The following is a 27,482-nucleotide window of genomic DNA, read 5'->3' as shown; positions in this document are numbered from 1 at the left end:
ACTCTTCCTCCTCTGTGCCCTCTAGTTACGGTCTGCCTTTTCATGTGGAGTTTGGCATGTTGTGATTTTACCCAGCAAATATTTGCTCCACGTTACACGGGAAAGGCCAGGTGCCTGTTTCAAACCAGCTATTTTTATTTGACCTTTCCTTCCACTTGGGTCAACATCCGGGGCATTTTTGTGCCTGTGGGATTTTTGCAAAAGTAGCAAATCTGATGACCATGCTGTGCCTCCCACCCCGTGTTGAAAGTCTAGGAATGCCTTGTATGAGCTTGTGGCATGAACAGTCATAGCTCCCTGGCCAGGCCTAGGGGAGGAGGGACCAGAGCAGCCTGAGGCAGATATTTTGATAGAGAAAGGGTGAACAAAGTTGATTTTTATTTTATATAAAACAATCTGAAAAATGGTCCCATTCTAATAATATGAAAGAAATACGATGGCGTGGTTATACAACAAAACTCAATTCTCCCTGCTTCCTCTATTAGATTACATGCATGAATGGAGACAGCCACGGCAAGGTGGGGAGGGAGGTGGACTCTCGCTGCCCTCAGTGGAGAGTAGTCATGGGGCTGGGGGTGGAGATAGTGGCAAAGCAGGCTGGGAAATTACCAGGATGCCAAACTAGAGTAGAATCTTCTTCTATCGCTGGCGCCCGGCTAGCTCAGTCGGTAGAGCATGAGACTCTTAGAGTAGAATCTTCTGGAATAAAGCCCCTCAAAGACCCTCTCCCTCCTCTCAAGATCTTTCATCATTCCCTACTCTTATTTCACACTTAAAAATACAGAAGGTGCAAATTATCCCAGAGGCAAGTGGGGGAAAACCTCTTTGAAATCTCATTCCTGAATGGACGGTTTGGGCTTTCTGGCTCTCTTTTGGAAAGTAGATTTCCCTTTCTTTTTCTCTGTTTCTTCTTTTTTTAAAAAATATTTTTATTGCTTTCAGAGAGTCAGGGAGAGGAAGAGAGAGAGAGAGATAGAAATATTAATGATGAGAGATAATCATTGATCCATTGCCTCTTGCATGCCTCACACTGAGGATTGAGCCCGAAACCAGGACATGTGCCCTTGACCAGGAATTGAACCGTGACCTCCTGGTTCATAGGTTGATGCTCAACCACTGAGCCACGTGGGCCCGACTGTTTCTTCTTCTTTTTAATCTGGAAAGTCAGGGCGGAGTCTGTGTCTGAAGGATGACGCAAAAATGGTGTAGTTTGCCAAGTAAAATGATGAAGGAAGTCGTTCTTATAGGTGTCCTAGCTAATGGTCAACTTCAAAATCTCTTTCAGCTCCTGAAATACCCACTATTGACCAGGCATACTCAAAAATCAGCAACAGTATCACCGTGGAATGGGCTACCGTGCCAGGCGCCACCAGTTACCTCCTCACGGCCAAAGATGGGGACACCGTCATTGAAACCACGGTGGCCAATTCCCCGGGCACTGTGTCGGGCCTGAAGGCTGCCACCTTGTACCAAATCACCGTCAGCTCCATCAGTGCCGCTGGGCGGAGCCAGGCGTCACCTCCCACACAGGCAAAGACAGGTAGCTGGACGCCCAGCCTCCTCCGAGCCATCACTGGTGACCTGGACCCGTTACACTGACGCTGCAATGGCGCCATGCGGTTCTGTGTTGCGTGAGTCCCTATGATTCAGGGCCCAGAAGTCAAAGCCACCAATGACGTCCTTTGGAAATGTGGTTATATGTGGAGAAGGTGGCATTTAAACTCCAGATGCTTTGGGAAATAAGCATTCCTGGGCATCTTGAAAAGCATCCCTGCTTGTAAATCTCTGAAAAAGGGATTTCTATTTTTAACCCGTTATCCATCAAGACCGGGCAGAACAAAGGGCCCGGAAGGGCGGCTCCTGCACTTTGCCTTACTCGGAATAAAAGCGTCTGTGGAGTTTGTCATCAGCATTAACTTAAATAGATTTGAGAAAGTTGTGCCCAGGCGTATTTCTGACAGGTGGTCGGGGTAGTAAAATGGAATGAACCACTATTTACCCCACGGACTTATGTGATGATTACAGGGATGTCTTATTTAATTTCTCACCATCCTCCAGCTTAAAGTAATGCCTAATATTAGAATTTCTCTGTTCCCCATTCCTGGGATGAACTATTTGTAATGAACACACATTTAAATAGCAATTCTTGTGTTTTTATTTAAATGGCAATTCTTTTTTTTAATAGCAATTCTTCATGAAACTCTGCCTTGAATCTCTTTTTGCAAAGCAAATCATTATTTCCTAACATGGCTAACCCACCTCAGACTACTTCCTCCTAAATCAGAATTATTCCTCCACCAAACCTCTGTAATGCAAACACACGCGTTTTTGCCTTTGTAGTGCTGGCCGCACCGGTTCTAGAAGTGAGCTCTCCAAGTTCAGACTCTATCCTTGTGCAGTGGGAAGCCGTATATATGGCCACCGGGTTCTCTGTGTCCATCATGCGAGCCAATGGTTTGGGTAGAATATGGAAGGAGAATACCACAAACACCACCTTGACATTCACCAGTTTAGACGCCGGGACGCTGTACACCATCAAGGCCTATGCGTGGAATGCCAACGGGACCCCTGGGGATGACTCCACCTGCAACCAGAGAACGAGTAAGACTTCCCCGCTCACTCGCCTCAAGCTCCTTTGTGGTTAAGGAGAGGGGCTGTGCCTGTGTTGAGTGATGAGCACAGAGCAGCTGGCAGCAGCTATTCGAATGTATGATGTTTATTTATAGTTTCCTGCCTGTCCCCCGGGCATTTTAGATGCTTACTGCATGAACGAAGAAATGCTCATTTCAGAGCAGATGTAACTAGTTAAGATGACGTCATGGGGTAGGCCCTAATCCAGTATGACTCATGTCCTTATAAAAAGAGGGAAATTTGGACCCAGACATACACATGCAGGGAGAATGCCATATGAACCCCAGGGCCACTGTCTACAAGCCAAGGAGAAAGGCCTGGAAGGCAGCCTTTTTCGCAGCCCCTGCCAACACCTTCATTTCAGACTTCTAGTGGCCAGGACTGCGAGACAATACATCTCTGTTGTTTAAGCCACTTTTTATTTATTTTTTTAAAATATATATATTTTATTGATTTATTTTTTAGAAAGGGAGAGAGAGATAGAAACATCAATGATGAGAGAGAATTATTGATTGGCTGCCTCTTGCACCCCCCTACTGGGGATCGAGCCTGCAACCCAGGCATGTGCCCTTGGCTGGAATCAAACCTGGGACCCTTCAGTGTGCAGGCCGACGTTCTATCCATTGAGCCAAACCAGATAGGGCTTTAAGCCACTTTTTAAAAATATATATATTTTTATTGATTTCCGATAGGAAGGAGGGGGAGAGAGATAGAAATATCAATGATGAGAAAGAATCTTTGATCAGCCGCCTCCTGCACGCCCCACACTGGGGATCGAGCCTGAAGCCTGGGCATGTGCCCTGACGGGGAATCGAACTGGGACCTCCTGGTTCATAGATCGATGCTCAACCACTGAGCCACGCCGGCTGGCTGTTTAAGCCACTTGGTTACAGCAGCACCAGCAAAGTCAGGCTAAATCCAAAGTCTCTAAAACTTAAAGCACGGGGACATGAACAAAGAGAAAGGCTTTGGGAAACCAGTCCCCCCTAGCACATGGCTCTCCCTGCTCCCCAGCCTGGTGTAGACGCCTCTCCTGCCACTCTCTGGCCCCCCGCCCACTTATCTGAGCACGTGTTAGGCCAAATCTTACTAAGGTTCTTGCGGCTACTGCCGAAATCTGAACTGTTTCTCCAAAATGCAGGTCCCCGGGCTCCCGCCGACATTCAAGTCTCTTTTGACAGCGGGGCTCTGGCCGCGTCGGTTTCCTGGGCCCCCACGGAAGGAGCCTCCAACTACACGGCGCTGGCTCGGAGCGACTCCTCCCAGCTGAGCTGCAGCACGGCCTCCAGCGGCTGCACCATCTCCTCCCTCCGCTGCGGGACCGAGTACCTGATCTCCGTGTCGGCCAGCAACGATGCCGGGTCCAGCAGGTCGGCTTCCGCGGGGACCCTGAAAACCAGTACGTAACTGCCCTGGCTGGTTTGGCTCAGTAGTTAGAGCGTCAGCCCACAGACCAAAGGGTCTCGGGTTCGATTCCGGTCAAGGTCATGTACCTGGGTTGCAGGCCCCATCCCGGTCCAGGTTGGGGCATGTGCAGGAGGCAACCAATCAATGTGTCTTTTTCACATCAATGTCTCTCTCTCTCTCTCTCTCTCTCTCTCTCTCTCTCTCTCCCCTCCCTCCCTGTCTTCCACTCTCTCTAAAAATCAATGGAAAAATATCCTTGGGTGAGGATTAACCAAAAATAACCCCAAAAAACCGATAGGTAACCAAGAGCGAGGTCACCATGGGGCTGGCGAGCTAACGTGACCGCCATGCCGACACAGGTGAGTGAACAGGAGAGCCTGGTCCAAAGGAAAGCCTTGAGTTGGATGTGCCGATGCCGTTGAGTAACGTGGACAGCGAAACCAGACACTGGGCATTAGGAGAAGCGCGTCTTTGAAAAGAGGAGGCCGGGCTCCGAGCCCAGATCTTCCCTTGCTTGGTTCCTCTCCCACCTGTCAGGCCGCGCGGTTCCTAAGACTCAGGGTGAGTCCTGCTCAGTTCGGACCGTGCAGCACAGATGGTGGCCTCTTCCTGGCATCGCCTTTCACAGACCCAGGCCTGGGGGTGTTCGTTTTTAAGATAAAGAAGGGCCGTCCGTCGTTCTGGATAGGTGTCTAGCTATCTTCCCATTTCCATTCTTATCAAAGGCGTCAGGCATGCAGATGCGGAGGGTTGCTCCTCTGTTGAGAAATAGCTACGTGTCTGGTAAAGACCTACGATGTCCCAGGCATTCTAAGTGCATCATTTTATTTAATTCTCAACGAGACAGGTTCTGTTATCTCCTTTTTAGATAAGAAAATGGAAGCTCAGAGATGTTAGTTTTTCCAAGGGCTCAGTGATGGCACGTCAGTTTGCCTGATTTGACTTCTCTAAGCCAAAGGAAATGTACTAACTGCAAGAATGTCCACTTTACCCCAAATTCAGAATTATGTCATTCTAAATGTAAAAGGGCTTTTTTGGAGGGGGGAGAGGGTAAGAGATTAACCAAAGGGCTTGTATGCATGCATATAAGCATAACCAATGGACACAGACATTGGCGGGGGGGGGGGGCGGGGGGGAGTTGCCAGGGAGAGGTCAATAGGGGAAAAAGGAGACATATGTACTACTATATGTAATACTTTAAACAATAAAAGAATTAAAAGAAAAAAAGGTTTTTGAGCAGGGAGGAAGAGAGCCGCCACAGAGCCAGCACACCCGTCAGATCATAAATAAAATAATAATTAAATTATGTTAAATAAAATCATAACTATGTTAAAGTCGCGGATCATAAGTTGGTGACTTGGCTTCTCTTTGAACAACTCCAATTCAATGTGGATGGCACATTGGAAATGATTAGCAGAAGCTGGGAGAGGGAGAGACCGGAAATACACTTTCACTTTCTTTTGCCCAAAATGACTAAGGCCAAGGGAAAGGGAGAGGCCCCGCTGTATGCCCTCTAGGCCTTTTAGAAAACACAGAGTTGTTCCTTTGGCCACATACATGCGAACCTACAGGAAAGGTGACTGGCAGACGTATCAAGGGGATGGGCACTGTTCAGAAAGGAACGCCCACAAATGCCACCAGGAACCATTGGCAGAGTCTGCAGTATCAGCCGGCACGCAGGGGGCATTGTTGTAAACAAACAAGTTAAGGGCAAGATTCTCGCCAAGAGAATAAAGGTATGTATTGAGCATATTAAACACACGAAGAGCCGAGATAGCTTCCTGAAAGGTGTACAGGGAAATGATCAGAAAAAGAAGGAAGCCAAAGGGAAAGGCTCCTTGTGCCAGAGAAACTCTGTGGGAACCAATGGAAAGGGGCCTGAGCTGCTGGAACCCCTCCCTGTGAATTCATGGCATCATGAGTGGAAAATAATAATCATCATAGAGACCTCTGTCCTGATAAAAATGTTTCTCTTAATTAAGTAGAAGTGTGGTGTCCCCTCCCCCCCAAAAATATTTAAATAAAATTTTGTGTCCTAAAAAAGAAAAAAAAGAAATAGACTTTACAAAGCCCTGCAGTTCTGAGTGTCATCTAATGCCCGTGAGAACCAGCCAGTGTTTTCCATCCTGGCTGCACGGTAACAGCATCCGGAGAGCTTTTATAAAGTCCAGAACCCAGGCCCCACTGAAGACCAGTGCAGTCGAGTTGCTGGGAATGGAAACTGGATATGAGTAGTTTGTAAAAGCTCCCCAGTCGGTTCTAACATGCTCCAGGGTAAGTGCCATTGACACAGCCCCACCACACTCATTAGTCCAGGAGGCACCACCGTAGTTTGTATGCAACACTACATGATCATGGAACGGCCTTGACTTACCAATAAGAGAACTATATTTAGAAAGTCCTACGTGTTTCCTGAGGCTGATAATTGTATAGTATATTTTGGGAAGATTTCTATTAGAGATGACTAAAGTTTTAAAAGCTTAGCCCAGCCAGCCAATGTCGCTCAGTGGTTGAGCATTGACCCATAAACCAAGAAGTCACGGTTTGATTCCTGGTCAGGGCACATGCCCAGGGTTTCGGGCTCAATCCCCAGTAGAGGGCATGCAGCAGGCAGCTGATCAATGATTCTCTCTCATCATTGATGTTTCTCTCTCTCTCTCTCCCTCTCCTATCCTCTCTCTGAAATCAATTAAAAGTATTTTTAAAAAACAAAATTTTGAAAGCTTAGAGCTTGAAAGAATGAACTTCAGTTGAATTCATTCCTTCAGAGGACTTCATTCTGTGCTGATCCTGGCATTGCCTTAACGCAGAAACAAAATTGAACAATCCGTGACTGTTTCTAACACAGTCTAGCATGTCCGGGGCGAGATAAATTTCAGGGCATGTGAGAATGTCTGGTTGGCCTGCACATGCTGTTTGATGTCTTCCTTGTTCACAGCATCCGGTATCTGGGACAATTGCAAAGACACAAAGTAAACCTCTCACAACTGTTTATTGTTCATCATTTCCTAGTTGCTTGTGCACCTGGAAGAGTGACGATCCAAGAAGACCCCCCTGGCCACCTGTCTGTGTCTTGGTCCAACGTGGACCTGGGTGATTACTACGTGGCCTTTGTGAAGAGTGATGATGGCTTGGAAGTTCACTGCAACACCTCCCTCCCCCGGTGCGACTTCCCCTCTGAATGTGGCTTCACCTACTTCATCAGCGTCTTTGCCTATAACAAGGCAGGGCAGAGCCCTTTGGGCGATGTGTTCAATTACACCACAGGTAAGTCGCACCTGAGGCTGGTAAAGGGGGATCCGGGTCCACTACACAGAGCAGTAAAACGGATCACCGGTTACATAGCCCCCCTGGGGGCTACTCTAGGGCCAAGAAGGCAAAGTGGATCTCTCCTTTCACATTCTTTCCAGGCTAGGAAGTTTTGGCTCCCTGGACCAAAGCTTAACCAGAATGCAAGGGTTTGGAGTGAAAAGAGGGGAAAGAATATAGTTGTCCAAGCCCGCTCTGAAAAATGGACCCCTCCGCCCAGGTGTTCAGCTCTTGTGCTAGGTGTCCAAGGGGATGCAACCCTAATGTCTCAGGAATTCCTTCCTTCCCCCGAAACCAGGAAACAGATGCAAAGATGGTACCTGGCGTGGAGGGCTTTGCAGAGGGACGCCTGGGTTCAGGCCCTAAGTTGAGCACCAACTTATTTGTAAACTGGGGACAACGATGTCTACCTTGCTGGTTCCTCTGTATCCCCCACTGCCAAATGGGACAAATAACGGGAAGATGAATATGAAAAGGTCTTTGCATGTGACAAGGCACAATGCAAGCATTTTTATTAGCATCGTTATTACTGTCACTAATTAACCTCCTCCACTAGGCTTGGATCTCCTATGGAGCAGGGATGATGTTCTATTTATCTCTTTATCCTCAATGCTTGTCATAGTGTGGTTGGCTCGATATGGGAGATGCTCAGTTTTTGAAGGATGAATGGAGTGAGTGACTTAAAACCACTCAACTATATTTGCAGATAAGAATACTACAATATCATTATGTAGAAAGCAATGCTAGCTGGATTGTAGTACATGTTACCAGGGTGAGGGGATCAAGTCATGGCTGCCTTGGAATTTGGAGAAAGAGGCCTCCAGAGTGTGGAGTGTCTTCCAGAGGGAGTGACCTTGAACTGGATCTTTAAGGACAGGTGGCAGGCGGGAGGGGCAAGAGCATTCCAGAGACACTCCAAGCTGAGTTAGACACGGGTCAGAATTTGTCCGTGAGTTAGTGTAGGGTCTCTTGTAAAACCTGCCCATCGGGTGCTGCCGCCTGGCCTCCTCCGCCCCCAGCTTTATCTGTTTCAGAGCCTGGAGAGGCCGATAGGATGGAGCAGCTGGACAGAGTCTGGTTTGTCGGACAGAGGAGGGGAATGGCATTCCAGCAGAGGGTCGGCGGTCTTGGAGGCACAGGGAAATGCGAGCCCGTGTGTGGTGGGGCGTTGAGGAGCCTGGGAGGCAGGGGGCCCAGGGAGATGCAGCTGAACAGCAGACTGGGTACAGCTCCTAATGAACTTGAATGTCAGGCTTAGAGGGTTCATCCTCCATGTAGCAGGTCTTCGGCCCCGTTCGGAGCTGGAAGGTCTAGGAGGGTCTTGCAATAATTGAGGGCAGTGACAGGGTCCTGCACGGGGAGGTCAGGGTCTGCTCCGGTGCTGACCTCCACCCCCTCTCTGTGTCTGCTCCCAGCTCCCTGTTGTCCTAGCGACATTAACCCCGTGTTGGTGTCCAGCGACCGAGTGGAGATGGTCTGGTCGCCCGTCCGGGGTGCCGAACTTTATGAAACCAGGGCTGCCGACGGGTTCAACGTGGTGGAGTGCAATGACACGGCCCCCGCGTGCACCCTCTCTGCCCTGGAGTGCGACACCAAGTACAACATCACAGTGTATTCCTTCAGCGAAGCCCGGGGCAGCAATACCTCCTGTGCATCCCGATTTATCACCACCGGTAAGATCCGCTAAGCTTCCACTCCCTGACCCCACCCGCCCCAGCTGTGTGCCCCAGGGTGGGCCTGCAGCAAGAACCACAGGCAGGCAAACTCCCACTCCCGCCCCCGCTCCTGTGGGACCACTGGGGCTCGTCTTACTCAGGGGAGGCTGAGAGAGGGTGGAAGAGGGGAATTGGGGGAAAAGAAAACGAAAGAGGAGACCCTGGGGATGGTGGAAGGTTTTGCCTGTCAGCCATTCACTTCCCCTACCTTTGGGGGTCCTGCCTGTATTCCCACCATGAAGGTTCAGACCACACATTTTTGTCTCAATTACTTTTTTTAAACTAGGCTTTTATCGATTACAGAGAGGAAGTGAGAGGGAGAGAGAGAGAGAAACATCATCGATCAGCTGCCTCCTGCACGCCCTCTGCTGGGGATCAAGCCCACAACCTGGGCATGACTGGGAATCAAACCCTGACCTCCTGGCTCATGGGTCAATGCTCAACCACTGAGCCACACCAGCCAAGCTCAATTACTTTTGCTTTTGGAGTCCAAAATGTAGCATTTCCCAGTTGGTCGGATGCTCTAGGAACCCCAAACCATCTGTCCATGGCGCCAGGGTTTCCACACAAAGACTATGAATGTGGCCTGCACGCGGGGGGTGGCTGGAAGGGACACTGATCTCAGTGGGGGGAGAAAGTCAGTTTTAGAGCAAACGGCACAGGGGAGGGATGTTTTTGACTCTCAGTGTTTCAGTGAATAACCTGAACTGTCTCAGCTCCTTGCAGTCCCGAAATACAAAGCATTTCGAAGGACGCCTTCTCCGCGATCCACGTGCACTGGAGATCCCGGAACCAGGGCGCCACCTGCACCGTGACGGCGCGGGGAGAGGAGGGGCTGTATCGGTGCAGCAGCTCAGGCCAGGCCTGTGCCCTGGGCGGCCTGCCCTGCGGCTCCCTGTTCTCCGTCACCGCGGTGGCCGAGACGCAGGCGGGACGGAGCCTGCCCAGCTACAGTGTCCCCCTGGAGACAGGTACGTGGCCGCCACCAGCCTGCACCCGCCGTCCGGTAGGGTCCTGAGGAACTGTTTGAAGACAGGAACTATTTCACTTGATCTACTCGATGTGGGATAGAGACACATGAAACTCAGAGGCCTTTCCAAGAGCCCCAGTCTTGCCCTGGCTGGGTAGCTCCGTTGGTTGAAGCGTCGTCCCAATATGCCAAGGTTGTGGGTTCAATCATCCCCCGTCAGGGCCCAGACAGGAATCAATCAGTGAATGCATAGATGAGTGGGTTAACAAGCTCATGTCTCTCTCTCTCTCTCTCTCTCTCTCTCTCTCTCTGTCTGTCTTTCTTCCTTTCTCTCTCTCTCTAATTAATTAAAAAAGCCCCAGCCTTATAAAGCTTTCACCATTGGAACACAGGCTCTATAAAAGCATCAGAGTCTCTAATACACTCATGCATTGACATCAAAGGGGGATACGGTGACTACAAGAACATTTATTTGAAGTCCTATTCCCCCGTGACACAGTCTACCAAAACAACTAACACGTGGCCAAATGAGCTGGGTTGTTTACCTCTTTGGCTCGGCCCCTTTGACTCTGTCTGAAGAATGCTTTCTGAGATTGCGTTTCCTAACATGGTAAAGGTGGGGAATGGCTTCCTTGAGTGGTTGTGAATATTAATTAATTCTGCAAAGCTCTCCACATGGTACCTGCTGCACAGTACTAGTAAGAGCTGGATGAGAGGAAGCTGTTATTGCTTGTTAGTGTTGTGCGTGAGCAAAATTTAGCAAGTGACTTAAAGCCTTGGACATTATTTTCTCTTATATACAACGACCGATGGCACTTTGGATTATAAAAAGTTGAAACGTAAAAAGCTGTGGAATAGAGACAATGCCAAGTACACAGGGACGATTCCAGACATTTCTGTATTCTATATAATGGGTCCCTAAGAAATTGAGACTTGGCTGTGGTATTCTTAGGTTGTTAGGAATATTTCAAGCTTTTATATCCGTTATAGCCTATGAAATGCAGGATAAATGAAAAATACATTTAATTACAAATGCTCTGAAATGTTATATTGGGAGGAGGGGTGTAGGCAGCTGCTGCTGTGAAATTTGCAACTGGAATTGTTAAAGCTGGGGGACAACGAAGCGTTTTCTTATTCTGAAAGAAAAAAAATGGGGGGCACCTCGTCTTACCCACAGCCAGTTAATACATCGTGTTCTTGGGGAAAGCACCCACTATATATATTCAGTTGATGTTAAATGATGCGTCAGAGGACATGAGATTTTGCTTGACAAAAGGAAATTTTCATGACATTGAAGGTTTGAGGAATGTAGGCTATTGAACAAAACACAGGCCGAACACCATTCTTGGTCATTTTTCACAAATAATGACCGTTCTATTCTCTTTTTCCTCATGTAAGTGCCCTGCTGTCCAGCCGGCCTGACGGTGACTCAGGTCACCCAATCAGTGGTTAACGTGAGCTGGACTGTTGGGACCGGGGCCCTCACCTACGTGACCGTCCTGGCGTCCCACACTGGACAGTCTCAGTGTCGCACCCATCAAAACCACTGCCTCCTGGGATGCGTCACATGTGGCGTCAATTACACGGTGGCCTTAAAAGCAATCAGCGCCACCGGGCTGACTGCAGACTGCGCCTACCAACGCTACGCCTCTAGTAAGTGGATCCTCAACCCATCTCTACTGCATCCATAAGGGCCTTGGCTATCCATCTTAAGTCCAGGCGTAAGGCCTTCCTTCTCACATAGAAAGATGCCATTTCTCCTGGGAAAGAGCTCCATGACCAGCTAATGGTATCTGCCGCAGGGCCTGGGACAGGAGAGTTGAAATATAATTTTGCCAGCCCAGGGGTTGGAGAACAAGTCTGCAGCTAGGAGTCTAATGACATGGCTTCGTATAAGCTGTGCTGCCTTATCTTCCCTGGTTCTGTTTCCACATTGGGAAGAGGAATGGGAATAATCAGAACAAGAAAGCATATGTAACGGGCTACAAATACATAAGGTGGTTTATACCGTCTTCTGGCCCGTTACTTTCCTTAGATTTGCTGCCTAAGTTCTCACCCTGATATCTACTTCTGGGAATATGGCCCTTTGCTTAGCGTCACACTCCTACCCCCAAAAATATTTTTTAAAGAATAAATCCAGCCCAGCCAGTGTTGCTCAGTGGTTAAGCATCAGCCTATGAACCAAGAAGTCACTGTTTGATTCCCCGTCAGGGCATATGCCTGGGTTGCGGACTCGATCCCCAGTGGGGGGCGTGCAGGAGGCAGCTGATCAATGATTCTCTCACATCATTGATGTTTCTATCTCTCTCTCCCTCTCCCATCCTCTGAAATCAATAAAAATATTTTTTTAAAAAAGAAGAAGAAATCCAATGAGCCTGATTATCTATAACTGAATTTTTCTTCTTATTATACAACAACATCTTTATTTCAGTTACCGAGGAATCCACCCTTTGGTGCCCTGCTTGACACCCGATGTGTGATCCGCTCAAGGCATTTGGAAAAGAGAAAAGAAAGTGCCTCGTTGGCTAGCCCGGGTGAAGTGTGACCCGCAGAGCTGGTGACCTGCCTGTGGTGTGAGCGGCTGCTCCCCTGGCATCGCTGCGTTCAGCACAATAGGTCTTTTCAGTTAGAGCTGACGGCAGCCAATGATATTTAAATCCAACCCCACGAAAAGCATCTGAAACTGGGGCAGTAGGAAGGCTCTTGACGAGGGGTCTGTGCCTTTGCCTCATAACTTTTGACTCATTGACACCACGAATCGGCCAGAGGTGACTTTTGGACTCACCATCGCTCCCTCTTAAAAATCCACGCCCCTGGTGATGGAAAAAAGAAAAGAAAAAAAATACACGCCCATGGATTTCTCCCCTTTTCTTTTTTACAGCTTAGTGCATTTACTTAACTTGTTTTCACACATGGGTTTCTAACCACGTGGCCCACCGTGGGAAGAACTGAGTACCTCTTCAAACCTTGCTCTCAGCACATACCCCTTAGCATAAGTTACTGGTGTTGTTTCCCCAGAGCAGTGAAGGCCATGTGTGTGCGACGGGGGAGTAAGCGATCTGTGTGTGTTCTTTGTTGTCCTTCAGGTGCCTGCTGCCCGCTGGGTGTGAAGCTGTACAGGCTGGGCCCTCACGGCATCCGGGTGGACTGGCGAGCCGCCAGGGGCTCCGCCACCTACAGCGCCGACCTCCATGGGTCCAAAGGCATTTTCACCTGCTCCCCAAGCGCCGGCCTCAGTTTCTGCGACGTCACGGAGATACCCTGCGGGGACGTGTACACCGTGATGGTCTCCCCCGTGGCTGAGACAGGACTGAAGCTCACCTTCTGTCCAAAAAAAATATACTCAGGTAGAGCAAGTGATGAGGCTACTTAAAACGAACCCGCCACACAATCTGTGAATGGAGACTCAGGGCCGCTCACACTTACCTGTGGGAAAGAAGGTCAGAGGGGACGAGGCCCTGGCCGGTGTGGCTCAGTTGGTTGAGCATCGACCCACGAACCAGGAGGTCACGGTTCGATTCCCCGGGTCAGGAGACCTACCCGGGTTGTGGGCTCGATCCCCAGTGTGGGGCATGCAGGAGGCAGCTGATTGATGTTTCTCTCTCTTCCTTCCTCCCTCTGTAAAATACATTTAAAAACATAATTAAAAAGAGGGTGTGACATTTCCACGTCCTGCAGGCAGATTCTGGCACCTGGGGACCCCCAGCTTCTTGGGAATTGTGATGTCTCATTATTATTTGATCTGGAGACGCTCCATCTCCCCTCCTCCTCTCTCCTTCAGGAAAAGGACCGGATGTTCGCTGCTTAAATAGTAGAGGCGATTTTTAAATGAGTTTCTGCTTTCAGATTTTTTAACACAGTCTTAAGAGGGCACAATAGACACCCTGGAACGTTGGACATGAAGACACTTTAACTTTTACTTGTACAGATTCAGTCTGGTGACTGAGGAAGAGTTGGGGGATCCGGAAAAAAAACAAAACAAATTCATAAATCCTAAGCTGGGCTTGGCAGGATGTGATCACAATCAGAACAGTCAGCAAGTGCCATCTCACAGCTCCCTGCCCTGTGTTCCAGCCCCTCCCTCCCGCTACCGTGCCCAGGCGCACTCATATATCTTTCATAAACTTCTAAATAAAAGAAAAGAGATGAGGCAGCCTTCGAACACAGGAAGAGGAGTCAATATTAGCTCAGAGATCTTCGCTGAGAAGCGGAATCTGAAAGGTCCAATTCCGTGGAGAGACAAGAAGGTTCAGGAGGGCTCTGGGGATGGAGCCCGGCCAGCCCCTCTGCGGGGGTATCCCCCTGTCCTTGGCTGTCATGCTCCGATTCCCTATTTTTTCATTACCTTGTCCACAGGACGTGCTGGCCCAAAGCACGTCCCTCCGGGAAGTGACAGGATTAGTTTGCTGGGGTGGGGATGCGCTCTGAGGAAATAGAGCTTCCAGCTCATAACAGGATTTCATGAGCTCTGCATAGTGTTTTACAGTCTGTCAAGCGTTTTATTTTTTTGTTAATCCTCACCGGAGGATATTTTTCCATTAATTTTTGAGAGAGTGGAAGGGTAAGGGAGAGACAGAGAGAACCAGGGATGTGAGAAGACACATCGATGGCTGCCTCCTAGACATGCCCCGGCTGGGGCTGGGACCGAGCCTGCAACTGAGCTACGTGCCCTTGACCAGAACTGAAACCGGGACCTTCAGTCCTCTGGCTGATGCTCTCTCCACTGAACCAAACTGGCTAGGGCTCTACCAAGTGTTTTAAAATGTATCGAGTGTTTTCACATTCAATATCTCACTGAATGCTCTTACCGGTAAAAACCATGGGTGGGGGACATTGTTTGGTGGTGTTTTTAGAGTTTTCTGTGTTGTTTTTTCCTTCTTCAGTAATGATGATGCGTTACTCTGATAATTAGGACAATATTATAAATGATAATAATGACTAATAGTTATTGACTATGTGTTGCAACTACTATAAGGGATTAGATGTAGTAATTGATTTTTATAATAACCCTATGAAGTTGGCATTCTTCTTACCCAATTATAGGTAAACTGAGGCACAGAGTAGTGAAGTGACTTGCCCAAGGTCAGGTTGCTAGTAGTTATCTCCTCCCGTCACCCAAATTCGTTCTCATTTGTTCTTTTTTAAAAATATGTATTTTTATTGATTTCAGAGAGGAAGGGAGAGGGAGAGAGAGATAGAAACATCAATGATAAGAATCATTGATGAGCTGCCTCTTGCACAGCCCCCCTCCCGCTGGGGATCTAGCCCACAACCCAGGCATGTGCCTAGACTGGGAATTGAACCGTGACCTCCTGGTTCACAGGTTGATGTTCAACCACTGAGCCACGCCCACTGGGCTCTCATTCATTCTTTGGTTTACTTTCCCTTTATTCTTTCTTAAGTTGTATCACCTTAGACATATCAAAAAGTATATTTGAAATGCCGTGTTTTTATTTATTGCAGTCACCTGCTCTGGAAGTACACTTGGAATGGGTAAGTCATTTTTCTCGTGGATGACATGGAAGGGGACTTTCTTGTTGCATTTTAGGGCGACAATGAAGTCGGGATCAAAGCTGACTCTTCAATTCATCAGGGAGACAAATGCTAGGGTGCCTGCTTCCGGTTTGCGTGGATGGATATGCCCGGGGAGGGAAAGGGGTGCTGAGAGGGAGACTGGGGTAAGATAACGCGCACTGCCTCCTTGGATGTGCTCTGGGCTGACCCCCTCGAGGCTATTCTGGGCGCCCCATGGAGGCCACCATTGGGCCAAGCCACGGAGATGACCACACCGAGACGTGTGTGCCAACCCAGTCAGTGGCATGTGCTGCTTCAGGAGAAATGCTTGCCATGCTCTTTTAGGGGCGGCTTGGTTTGAGGCCTTGGGACCCCTGTCCCCAAGGAGTAATATAAACCCCAGACTGCAGACAGGACTTGCGTGCATGTACACACATGCCCAGTCAGACATGGCTGACTTCAGAGCATGTGAGTGGCAATGAGGCCTTCCCACCAGCAAGCCCCACCTGCCTGCCCCCGGTCTGGGCCAGCTTCCCATCCAACACCTGTCCACGGGCAGGGATCAGGGCTGAGTCTCTCCCCATCACCTGTTCTCTGCTTCCACTCCCAGCCCAGTGCTCCTCTGAGCTCAGCAGGACACCCGTGGGTCTGAAACAAGCCCAATCCCGATGAATGTTTAAAGGGTTCCTGTTTCCAGTGGCTGCAAGGAAACAGGCCTAACTTATTAAAAGCCAACTGTGAAAAACTTGTAAATTATTAAAAAACGACTTTTAAAGAACTCCCAAGGTACGGATGACCTAGTCTTCAGGGAAATGTATAGGGGCCTAGGTCTGCATTCTTGGAAACTATTTCCATTATTACACTTTGTTTTGTTGTTGTTGTTGTTAATCCTCACTTGAGGATTTTTCCATTGTTTTTTTAAAGAAAGTGGAAGGGAGGGAAGAGGGGAGAGAGAGACAGAGAGAAAGCGAGAGACAGGCATACACACACACACACACACATGGATGTGAGAGAGAAACATCGATTGGTTGCCTCCCATACATGCCCCTGACCGGTAATGGAACTCGCAAACTAGGTCTGTGTCCTGACCTGGAATCGAAACTGCAGCCTTTTGGTGTATGGGATGATGCTCCAATCAACTGAGCCACCAGGCCAGGGCTCAACAGCATAAATAGATCTTTTTTTTTTTAAATTTTATTTTATTGCTTACAGTCTTACAAAGGGTATTACATATGTGTCCCTTCCCCCCCCCCCCCGCCCTTGACAATCCTCTGGCCTCCCCTACCCCCCATAAATAGATCTTTTTAAAAAGACAGAGCTGGGTTCAAATCCTGCCTCTATCACTTGCCCTTAGGCAAGTTGCTTCAGTGCTCTCTCAGCCTAGGTTTCCTCATCTGAAAACTGGAATAAATCATCACCGTATAAGATGTTGTGAGGATGAAATGAGATGTAAATAGTTGGACCTAAGACCCATAGCAAGTACTGAATAAATGGTAGTTACGATTAACTCAGGGTCAGCTTAAGCTCCTGTCACACTCTGTTATGTGTCATTTAATGTGCGACTTCTAAGGTATTTGCATTTTAACTGTGGTCCGCATGATACTTTTGTCGGTTCTCCAACTGTGGTCCCAGGGCCAACAGCATGAGCAGCATCTGGGACCTTCTTAGAGGTGCAGTTTCCAGGTTCCACCGTAGACCTACTGAACCGGAATTTCTGAGAGTGGGGCCCAGTTAAGGAGCCTGCCGAGTGACTCAAAGGCGCGCTCAAGTTTGAGAACCAAGGTCTAATTCAAGGAGGCTGCTCTGATGCTGGAAATGTGATGTGGGTTGGAGGGAGAGGCAGACCATCCATCGAGGAGACAGGCTTTAACCCGAGGTAGACTGCGGCGCCGTGCCTGCCATCACTCTGTGCCTCTGTCGTCTTCAGCGCCCTGCTGTTTCAGTGTGTCCTACACGTTCTAGGGAACTCTGGGGGGTGGGGGGGTTGGGGTGTTTCCTCTTCACAATTCCCTGGGCAATTGGCTTACGTGTTCTCTACACAACGTTCTCCCTGAGCCATTGAAACTGTGGAGCCCCCTGAGCACAGAGCAGGTGGCCTGGAGTGGAGAGGAAGGTTCTTCCCTCTGGATTTGCAGTCTGAGCTCAGAGAAGCTCTTCTCTGGGAGCGTGCATTTCAGGAAGCAGGACCCAGACCCCCTGGTTAGTTACACTCTGCTAGGATTCTTCTTTTCCCTTTGAACAGTTCAGACTCTTAATTGCCGGTTCCTCCTCCCTGTGAAATAGCATTCCAGATCAAAACATTAATCTAACTCTCAGAGACGTCTGAGGGCTTTTTAATGTAAGCAAATGTCTGCCTATGTCATGCACCGTGTGGCTTCTCCCTGCCCTTGTCGCTCTCAGTGATTTACAGAGGGAAGAGAAATGCAGAGTGACCCAGCGAGGCGCACTGACAGCGGAGCCTTGACCTAGTGAGTAATTGGAATCGACAAGGTGTGATTCAAAGGCAAAGTGTTTTGTCTTTGTCTTTCAAAGTTCTCCCCTCTTATGTTTTGCAGGGTTGTCTCAAACGTTAGTGTGACTAGAGATGGACAAGCTCCATTAGCCTACACAATGCATCTAGCACAGGACTAGCTCTTTAGAAGAACAACTCTGACTCCGGAAGGCGAGGTCAGGATCCCGGCCGGCGTGGCTCAGTGGTTGAGCGTCAACCTACGAACCAGGAGGTCACGGTTCCATTCCCTGTCAGGGGACATGCTGGGGCTGCAGGCTCGATCCCCAGTAGGGGGCATACAGAGGTGGCTGATCAATGATTCTTATCATTGATGTTTCTCTCTCTCTCCCTTCCTCTTTGAAATCAATATATTAAAAAAAGAAAAGAAAAGAAAAGATGTGCTGCGGAGAGGACCAGGGAGAGATATAAACCCAGCAAGTCCTCTAGAAGGCTGCCAGCGTGAGCTGTGCCCTGGGCAAGCCCTGGACACATGAAAGGTCTGCTTAGGAGATTCTTTCTGAGATTTCACATCCAGACACGCCATGGCCGCAGCCCATCTGTTTCATCAACACCAGCCCTGGCCATGTAGCCCTTTAACCATTCAAGGGCTGGAAAGGTTCACTGCCAGAGAAGGCAACATCAGGCCACATACAGAGACTCCGCTCATCCCCAAGCAAACCACCCAGACTTCGGGACTTCGAGTGGCTTGCAGGGCGGGCCAAGCCACAGCGTCGGGCTGTGGGACCTCTGCTGGAGCGCCTGGGAGAGCGGAGTTGTTGGCCAGTTGCTGGAAGGATCGCAGCCATGCGTGTGAGTGTGCAAACACTTCGGATGGAGAGACAGCTGGGGCAGGGCCTCAAACTGTGGCAGGCTGACATACGTGTACCTTTTGGGGGAAGGACCATCAATCTTGTTGGCTATATCCCCCTCTCATACTGTAACCGTTTTTTCCATCTCTGGAGAGGAAAGGCAATGATTATATGTAATATAAAGCTGTTGTACCTGGAATAATGTGTGTTCATTGAATGCTAGTAGCCGTCATATAAAATAGTACTATAGTAACACACACACAACTAAAGTGGCCACACAGAGAAGAGGGCTGGGCTTAGTTCACGCTTGTTCCAGTGAATGAACGGGACTGGGACAGGTGCGTCCACATCACTTGGGGAACTCATTAGTTAACACATTCCCGGGTGCCACCCCTGGTGACTCTAACTCAATAGATCTGGGACTAGGCCTGAGAATCTGTATTCGTAACAAACTTACCAAGTGATTCTGACATGTGGCCAGGTTTGGGGATCTTAAAAGGCTTGCCCTCGCCAGCTCTTCCTTGAAGCAAATTTCAGTGGTGGGAGGCTGAGAAGTGTTCAAAATAACTGAGGCTTAGCATAAAGTGACTCCACTTTGGGCAGTTTGTGTTGTTTTTAACGATGCCATATGCTGGGCTTGAACCCATATTATGGCTGATTCTATATTTCATTTCCCTTTTCTCTCCTGAAGAGCAAAAGCTGCAGGTTATCTTACAGACTGCTCTATTTGTAGCTTTCTGTTTAACTCTGAGCCTGGTCTTTTCCCACTCCAGCACTGGCTGTGCACGCCCACTAAGTGACTTAACTTCAGTAAGCCTCAGTTTCCTTGGTAAGGGATGCTTTGAAGGTCAATGAGCTAATCTACTTACCACGGGTGCCTGGCATATAGTAAGCCCTCAGTAAACATTAACTATCATTATTAGCAGTAGTAACAATTCCCACTTCCCTATGTGACCAACCTGAATGAAGGCAACTGGTTCTTTGCAAATCTCTGTAGGGAAGCCTACTTTCTGCCAGTGTGTGCGATGGTGAGTTGGGCCGCTCAGCAAGCAAACTGATCTAATTCATGATCGATTGCTTTGAATTTCAAGTCTCAAAAGAACCCTCTCAGGAAACAGACCTCTGCCTAAACAGACCTAGGCCCTAAACTTTCTAAGTCTGAGCTCAGATGATCTCCTCTGGGAATCAGCTTTCAACAGTAATTCCTTTCTTTGGGATCCTAAAGCATTGATAGCCTCTCCCATACAATTTGGCACATGAATTTATGTTTAGCAAATAATCATTGTTTAATTGGTTCATTTATGTATAGCATCATCATTAAAGCATTTGCTTTTGAAACCAACTTTTGACTACTTTCAGCATTCCAGGAATTGAGCTCTGTAATTTGACTGTAAATTCTTCAGGAGTGGGTTTAGTTCCGGGCACACTGGAGGTACACCTCATAGTTCTACACCATTATTCTGTCCTTGAAAATGGCATAAAATCAACTTTTGGAGGTGGGTACATTTTCCGTTCGGTTGTTGAAGTGGCTACTGAGTGAAGTCTATTACGAGTCGTTTCGCGAAGGGAAGAATTCTTTTGGAAAGCGAAGAATCCCCCCTTCTTCTTGTCTAGCACCCACGAATTCGAAAATCTCTTAGGTGCCGTCAGCTGACAATCTGTCGGCACCTTTTGTTTTGCTTCTGACGTCACGCGAGGTTGACGTGACCCAGCCTCCCGCTAGGGGGCGCGCGACTGCCCGCGGAGCTTCCACCCGCACTGCGCAGCCTCCGTCCAGGGGTGGGCGGGGCTTCCGTGCGGACGACGTGACGTCACCGGCGGGCGCGGCCGGCGGGGGCGTGGCCACCGGAGCGCCCCAAATCCCCGCTGAAGTAGGTGGCGAGCCGGCGGGAGGCGGCGGCCGCTCCTCCGCAGCGACGGGAAGATGGCGCCGCCGGAGACGGAACGGGGGCTGAAGAGCGTCGTGTGGCAGAGTGAGTGCGCAGGGGCCGGGGCCGAGAGAGGCGGCCTGGCCTCCCGCCCCGGACCGGCTTCCTCTGGGGGAGCGGCCGCGGGCACTTGTTGCTTCGAAACGCGCGTCCCTGTCAGGACCTCTTCCTCCTTCCCTGCCCGGCTCTGCTGCTTGGCAGCGCCGGGAGGGCGGGAGCGGGAGGCGGCCTTCCTGCTCGCGTCGGGCGCCCCCTCGTCCCTGCCGGCGCCGCCCGCAGCCCCGCGCGGGGGGAGCGCCCCGGCCCGGCGTGTCCTCCCCGCGCGCCCCCACCTCCCGGCGGCCGCTCCAGGCGGTGCTGTCCCCGCCGGGGCAGTCCGAGCCCCGTCTCCCGCCCCGCCCTCGCCTGCGTCACGGTGTCCCTACGGGGAGGGGTTCGCCGCCGTAGTTTTCAGGGTCCTTTAGACACAAACACACGCACCGCCCAAGCACAGCCCGTCCCTCGGCCCCGGAGGCGCCCACTGGGTCCGCAGAGGCGGGGCCATGGGGAGGACGGGCTCCCCGGCTCCGGGACTGGACCACTCCCCGGCCCCGGAAGGTGCCCTCCCGAGGACTGTCACCGCAGCCTCCCCACTGGGCTGGGGGGCGGGGACCGCAGGCGGGAAGACCCCCGTGCTCGGCGTGGCCGGGTGCCGAGCCGGGGCCGCCTGGGAAGGAGGAGCGCGGAGCACGGGGGACTGGGTTCTAGTCCTGGGCCTCCGCGAGCTCCCTGTGTGCCACACCAGTGCCCGGCCTTGTGCTTCACGTCCCAGGTAGTAAAAACAAGCGTATAACGAGAAAGGAGAAGAAAAAAAAGTTACCAAAACATCTTTTGAGAAATTGGATCATTGTCAGGTTGCATTTTGTGTGTTTTTTTCAAGATGTACGAGGCTGGCCTTGAAGATGTGGTAATGTCTTAAGATTGCAAGGGCAGTCATATATATATATATTTATATGACACAGGGTGATGAGTTGTGTTGCATAAGTAACTTCCAAGCTATAGAATGGCCCTTAGCATCAGCATTTTTTAAAAAGGAAAAAAAAAAGTTAATGGTACTCATTTCAGCCTTGATAGCGTGGGAAGTGGGCAAGAGAGGGAGCGTGTAAAGGTAACAGAGGTCCCATCTAGTGCTGTTAGCATGAGGTGGCCCCGGGGTGTCCGATGGAGTGTAAGAGAAAGAAGACAGGAGACTGATGGGAGGAAAGAGGGATAATAGTTTAAAAATCCTTTGGGATTTTAAAAAATATATATTTTTATTGATTTCACAAAGGAAGGGAGAGGCAGAGAGAGATAGAAACATCAATGATGAGAGACAATCAGTGATCGCTGCCTCCTGCACGCCCCCACCACTGGGGATCCAGTCTGCAACCCAGGCAGGCGCCCTGACTGGAAATTGAACCCGGGACCCTTCAGTCCAAAGGCTGATGTTCTATCCACTGAGCCAAACTGGGTAGGGCCGTTAGGATCTTTTTTTAAAAATGTGTTTTTATTGATTTTAGATAGAGAAACATTGATGTGAGAGAGAAACATCCACCTGTTGCTTCCTGTACCCGACCCAGGATTGAACCTGCAACCTGGGCATGTGCCCTCACCTGACGTTTGAACCGGCGACCTTTCAGTGCACGGGAGGACACTCAACCAAGTGATCCAGACTGGCCAGGGCAGTTCTTAGAGTCTTGGTGTAAATAGAAACATAACCGGAAATTCAAGATGATGTTCATTCAACATTTAGGGAGGGGAGAGAGAGAGAGAGAGAGAGAGAGAGAGAGAGAGAGAGAGAGAGAGAGAGAGAAGGGGATGCCTGTGAGGTCTCTTAGTAAAAGGTGACAGGGTCTGAAGAAATGATGAAAGAATCTCCTTAGAGGTAGGAGAATCATACATTTGACGGGGAAAAGGTTTTGCTAGTTTGAAGATAGTACAGTTAGGTATAGAAAGCTAAATAGCCTTTAGTTTACCCACAAACTGGGAGAAGGGAACAAGGTTTTGAACAATTACTCTGTGCCAGGCACTCTTATATTAAAACTTAATAAATTTTAATCTCTGATTCACAGCTGTTATCATAGCTGCACTATACAAAATAGTCAAAAGTCAAAACCCAAATGTCCATAGAAAAATAACATGTGATATGTTCACACAATGGAATATCATTAGGTAATAAAAAGGGCGGGGGAGCGGGTGAGAGAGAGAGAGAAACATCAGTGTGAAAGAGAAACATCAATCGATTATTTCCATAGGTGCCCCAACTGGGATTGAACCTGATTTCGGGGTCCTCTGGCTCTCAGACGGCCAGAGGACCCCATACGCAGAAACTGTTCTCGGCAGGGGTGGGTGCTCCAACCCACTGAGCAACACCAGCCAGGGCTATACAGGGATTTTTTAAAAATATATTTTATTGATTTTTTACAGAGAGGAAGGGAGAGGGATAGAGTTAGAAACATCGATGAGAGAGAAACATTGATCAGCTGCCTCTTGCACAGTTCCCACTGGAGATGTGCCCGCAACCAAGGTACATGCCCTTGACCGGAATTGAACCTGGGACCTTTTGGTCTGCAGGCAGACGCTCTATCCACTGAGCCAAACCGGTCAGGGCTATACAGGGTTTTTGACTCCCTAACTCCCTGAGTTGTTAAAAAGTCAACTGTATATGGTATGCAGATTAAAGCTATTTAAAAAACAAACAAACCTGATACAGCTATTATAGTAGTTTTCACACCCTATATTAGTTTTGAAAACCATTGCAAGGAACATATTAATAACTAGAGGCCCGATGCTTGAAATTCGTGCAAGAGTAGGTCTTCGCAGCCGTGGCTGCCGTGGATCCCTCCCTCGTAGCCTTGATCCTGCGTCTGCAGCCCTGGCTTTGTCTGGTCTAATTAGCATATTACGATTTTATTATTATAGATTATTATAAATCAAGACTGAATATTTGTATCATAATGTAATACATGTTCTTGAAAATTGTAATCAATAGTAAATAGGAAGAAAAAACTTAGCCAGTTTTTTTTTAAATTCTCCTTTTTTTAATTTATTAATTTTTTTGTTAATCCTGACCTGAGGAGATTTTTCCATTTGATTTTCAGAGGGAGTAGAAGTTGGGGGAGAGACAAAGAGAGAAACATCAATGTGAGAGAGAGATATACAGATTGGTTGCCTCCTGCATGTGCCCTGACCTGCAACCAGATATGTGCCCTTGGACTGGAATGGAACTGGCTAGGGCCACCGACCCAGTTTTGATTGTCAGATGTAATGTAGCAATGGGCTAGTTAGGGATTTTCCTATGGGTTTTTTTTTTTTGTTTTCATTTTGTTTGGGGATTTAAGTAAATAGGGAAAAACAAATTAGATAACACTTTCAGAAATATTTTCCAGATGTTTATGTACTTAAATGTATTAGCCTTTTTTATTATTCTCTTATTCTCAAAAGTTTAAAAATGTAGTTTCAATGTTACCATATAGGTTAGGTGTTAAAGATAACTGCATTTTTACATAGAGTTTAACAAGTGTATATGCTTTCTATGTAGCTTAGCAGAATTTCATGCTGGATATTTTCCCAGCCATCTTGGACTTTTTGAATAGTTATCTTATTATTATATTTTTAACTGTTGGTTAAGATTCCTACATTTTTTTCCCCTCAGAAATAAAAGCAACAGTGTTTGATGACTGCAAGAAAGAAGACGAATGGAAGGTAGAATTTGCATATTTTATTGCCCTTATATCGACCTTCAATATATTGTCCTTACTAAACTTCCATCAGCTATAGAGTCTGGAACCACTTGGTTCAAATCTTAGTTTCACTTAATAGCTGTGGCTTCTTGGGCAAATTACTTGATCTCTCCATGCCCCTGTTTCCTTGTCTATAGAATGGGGATGGTAGTACCTCATAGAGTAGTTGTTAATATTAAAATGAATTAATCCATGTAAAATGCTTAGAACAGTGCCTGGAACAATTATTCTTCAAGTGGCATTTTATAATTTTAGGAAAACTTGTTAAACATAACATACATTTAAATTGAACGTTCTCTGCTTCAGAGTGGAAAATTTCCATTTGCTCACTTGTATATAATACTACATCTATATATAAAGAAACAGTCTCTAGGTCAGTGATGGGGAACCTTTTGAGCTCGGCGTGTCAGCATTTTGAAAAACCCTAACTTAACTCTGGTGCCTTTTCACATATAGAAATTTTTTGATACTATTTGCAACCGTAGTAAAACAAAGACTTATATTTTTTATATTTATTTTATATATTTAAATGCCATTTAACAAAGAAAAATCAACCAAAAAAATGAGTTCACGTGTCACCTCTGACACGCGTGTCATAGGTTCGCCATCACTGCTCTAGGTCATGCTTGTAAAAAGATGAGTTGAGATCATTTTGCCTACTGTCCTCATTTTAATTTTATGTTGTAAAAGGATTATAAGTTTGAATATGTTTAACGGATTACATTATTTTGTGTGAATTTTTAGCAATAAAATGCTTATACTATGTTTTCATTTATATTCAATTTAAGATAATGCTTTTAGATGAATTTACCACTAAGCTTTTGGCATCGTGTTGCAAAATGACAGATCTTCTAGCAGAGGGTATAACTGGTAAGTGTTACCAATACTCATCATGAAAACATTTTTATTGTGATTGGGAAAGTTTGAAGTATTGATAAATTTTAGTTAGTAATTGTGTTTCTAAGGGGTTATGGTTTTGTTTTTAATAACTGTAGCCTTAATAATTACACTGGACATTCTTTTCTCTGTGAGTCTTTAGAATAACCTCTGTAAGTCAGGTCTTTTTTTTCCTCTCAGCTGAGACATATATTTAAGTGCTTCTAGCCAAGACAAAGTCAGTTGCCCTGTTGAGTGAGTTCTCAAAATTTTCTTTTAAATCCTCATCCCAGGATATATTTATTGATTTTAGAGAGAGGAACAGAGAGAGAGAAAAGGGGAAACAAACAAGCAATTATCAGTGTGGGAGAGAAACATTGATCGGTTGCATCCCGCAGGTGTTCCAACTTGGGATCGAACCGGTCACCTTTTGGTGTATGAAGCAACGATCCAACCAACTGAGCCACACTGGCCAGGGCAATAATATTTACTTTTTGATATTTATATATAAAATAATCTTTTATTGTTGGTTACATATTCAGTTTGCAATCTTTACTACCTTCAGTGGAAAAAGCTCTAAACTAGAAATCAGAAGATGAAAGCCTTGATTTCTCTATTGTGGATAAGTATAACATGGATAAGCCACTTAAGTTTTTTAAGTTCCCAGAGGATATTCTGATGTGCAACTAGAGTGAGAACCATTTGGTAATAAGTGTGAAAGTACTATGAAACTACAGAACCATTTTGCACTATAAGGAGGTTTTACTGAATTTTTGTAGATTATTACTGTTTCTTACTGTTTGTTCAGCATCGATAGCAGAGGCCTGATGCACAAAATTTATACAAGGGTAGGCCTTCCTTCCCCTGGCTGCTTGCACTGGCTTCCCTCCGGCTACTGGCTGGCACCCCGGCTTCCCCCTCGATTGATCACCCGGCAGGCCAGTGGCCTGGGCCTCCCTCTGCGGGGTGATCGTGGGGCGATGGCAGCCCTCCCTCCCCCCACCAATGGCATCGCACCAGCCTTGGCTGGCCTGGCAGCAGTGCGTGTCATAGCGTGGTCGTCTGGGTGGTCATTCCGCTGTTTGGTTGATTTGCATATTAGCTTTTATTGTTATAGATATTTTTCAATGAAAGGATTCTGTGGCCAAGTAAGTTTGGGAAATAGCATTAAACAAAGCTAAACAAGTTTCTTTAGGACTTTTTGGAGTTTTTTATATGCCGCCGGGTACAGGTACAGTATTCAGTTTTCTAAACTTATTTGGCCACAGAAAGCTTTTGTTGAAGAGCATTTTGTAGGACTGTATACCATGGAGCACATTCCTCTGGACTGTCCTCCAGAGTTCCCTAGGTTTACTGTGTTTTTTTGTTTTTGTTTTTATACTTTATAATACTAATGTATGGTTTTAAAAGAATAAGAGTTAATTTGGGAATTATTTAAAGGATATATAGAACTATAGTTAAAAACTGGGGCTCTGGAGTTGGACAGGTCTGCGTGGGAATTCTGTCTGTTCGCCTTTCTGTCTGTGTCACGTGGAAAAGTTACCTCAGTTTCTTCATTAGTAAAATACTTATACGGTTATCATGACGTTTAACAGATAATTCATGTAAAGTGCTTAGCCTGGTATCGGTATCATACTCACTATTATTATAGTAGAGTATTTTAAAAAATAAACACATATTTTAATTTTTAATGCATTTTCTTGGTTTCTTCATGGCCTGTTGATTGCTTATGCTGGTAGACCTAACTATGAAATAGCTGCTTTATCTTTTTATTCTCATGATGAGCACTTAGCCCAGAGTTTAATTTTAGGGAAAACACATTTTAAGACTTCTATACTTTATCAAATGAAGACAAAGAAAAGGTTAAACCCAAGATATGCAAATCTGTTTCTCTATTATTATAAGTAAGAAGTACAATAAAGTTTATTTTTAAAATGTTTTGAATGTATAAATATTTGGTTATAAAAAATGACTTTCTTTTTTGTTAGTTGTGGAGAATATTTATAAGATTCGGGAACCTGTCAGACAGATGAAAGCTCTTTATTTTATCTCTCCAACATCAAAGGTGAGT

At 47.3% G+C, this 27,482-nt stretch overlaps 2 protein-coding genes across 9 annotated transcripts in view; both read left to right on the top strand.

Moving 5' to 3' along the window:
• FNDC7 (fibronectin type III domain containing 7) overlaps positions 1 to 19,530 on the top strand; it is a 30,441-nt gene extending 10,911 nt beyond the window's left edge. Inside the window, exons 3-13 of one of the 6 annotated variants that reach the window (XM_059674663.1) lie at positions 1,286 to 1,540; positions 2,341 to 2,601; positions 3,773 to 4,030; positions 7,051 to 7,305; positions 8,763 to 9,020; positions 9,779 to 10,033; positions 11,431 to 11,685; positions 13,119 to 13,379; positions 15,496 to 15,525; positions 17,947 to 18,014; positions 18,102 to 19,530. In XM_059674663.1, coding sequence (XP_059530646.1) covers positions 1,286 to 1,540; positions 2,341 to 2,601; positions 3,773 to 4,030; positions 7,051 to 7,305; positions 8,763 to 9,020; positions 9,779 to 10,033; positions 11,431 to 11,685; positions 13,119 to 13,379; positions 15,496 to 15,525; positions 17,947 to 17,978 — 2,120 coding nt within the window. In that variant the 3' untranslated portion in view covers positions 17,979 to 18,014; positions 18,102 to 19,530. Of the gene's footprint in view, positions 1 to 1,285; positions 1,541 to 2,340; positions 2,602 to 3,772; positions 4,031 to 7,050; positions 7,306 to 8,762; positions 9,021 to 9,778; positions 10,034 to 11,430; positions 11,686 to 12,463; positions 12,801 to 13,118; positions 13,380 to 15,495; positions 16,730 to 17,946 lie in introns of those variants that run through there. The other 5 variants (XM_059674665.1, XM_059674662.1, XR_009449893.1 and 2 more) reach the window with 5 other exon arrangements.
• Positions 19,531 to 20,664: 1,134 nt separating this feature from the next.
• Positions 20,665 to 27,482, top strand: part of STXBP3 (syntaxin binding protein 3) — a 30,403-nt gene continuing 23,585 nt past the window's right edge. Inside the window, exons 1-5 of one of the 3 annotated variants that reach the window (XM_059674669.1) lie at positions 20,684 to 20,819; positions 22,313 to 22,677; positions 24,448 to 24,497; positions 25,324 to 25,405; positions 27,400 to 27,476. In XM_059674669.1, coding sequence (XP_059530652.1) covers positions 25,327 to 25,405; positions 27,400 to 27,476 — 156 coding nt within the window. In that variant the 5' untranslated portion in view covers positions 20,684 to 20,819; positions 22,313 to 22,677; positions 24,448 to 24,497; positions 25,324 to 25,326. Of the gene's footprint in view, positions 20,820 to 22,312; positions 22,678 to 24,447; positions 24,498 to 25,323; positions 25,406 to 27,399; positions 27,477 to 27,482 lie in introns of all 3 variants that reach the window. The other 2 variants (XM_059674670.1, XM_059674668.1) reach the window with 2 other exon arrangements.

The sequence above is a fragment of the Myotis daubentonii genome, chromosome 18 (assembly GCF_963259705.1).
Source record: "Myotis daubentonii chromosome 18, mMyoDau2.1, whole genome shotgun sequence".
Classification (NCBI taxonomy): domain Eukaryota; kingdom Metazoa; phylum Chordata; class Mammalia; order Chiroptera; family Vespertilionidae; genus Myotis; species Myotis daubentonii.
Note: the sequence above shows the minus strand (reverse complement) of the source record. Positions and strands in the feature narration are given on the sequence as shown.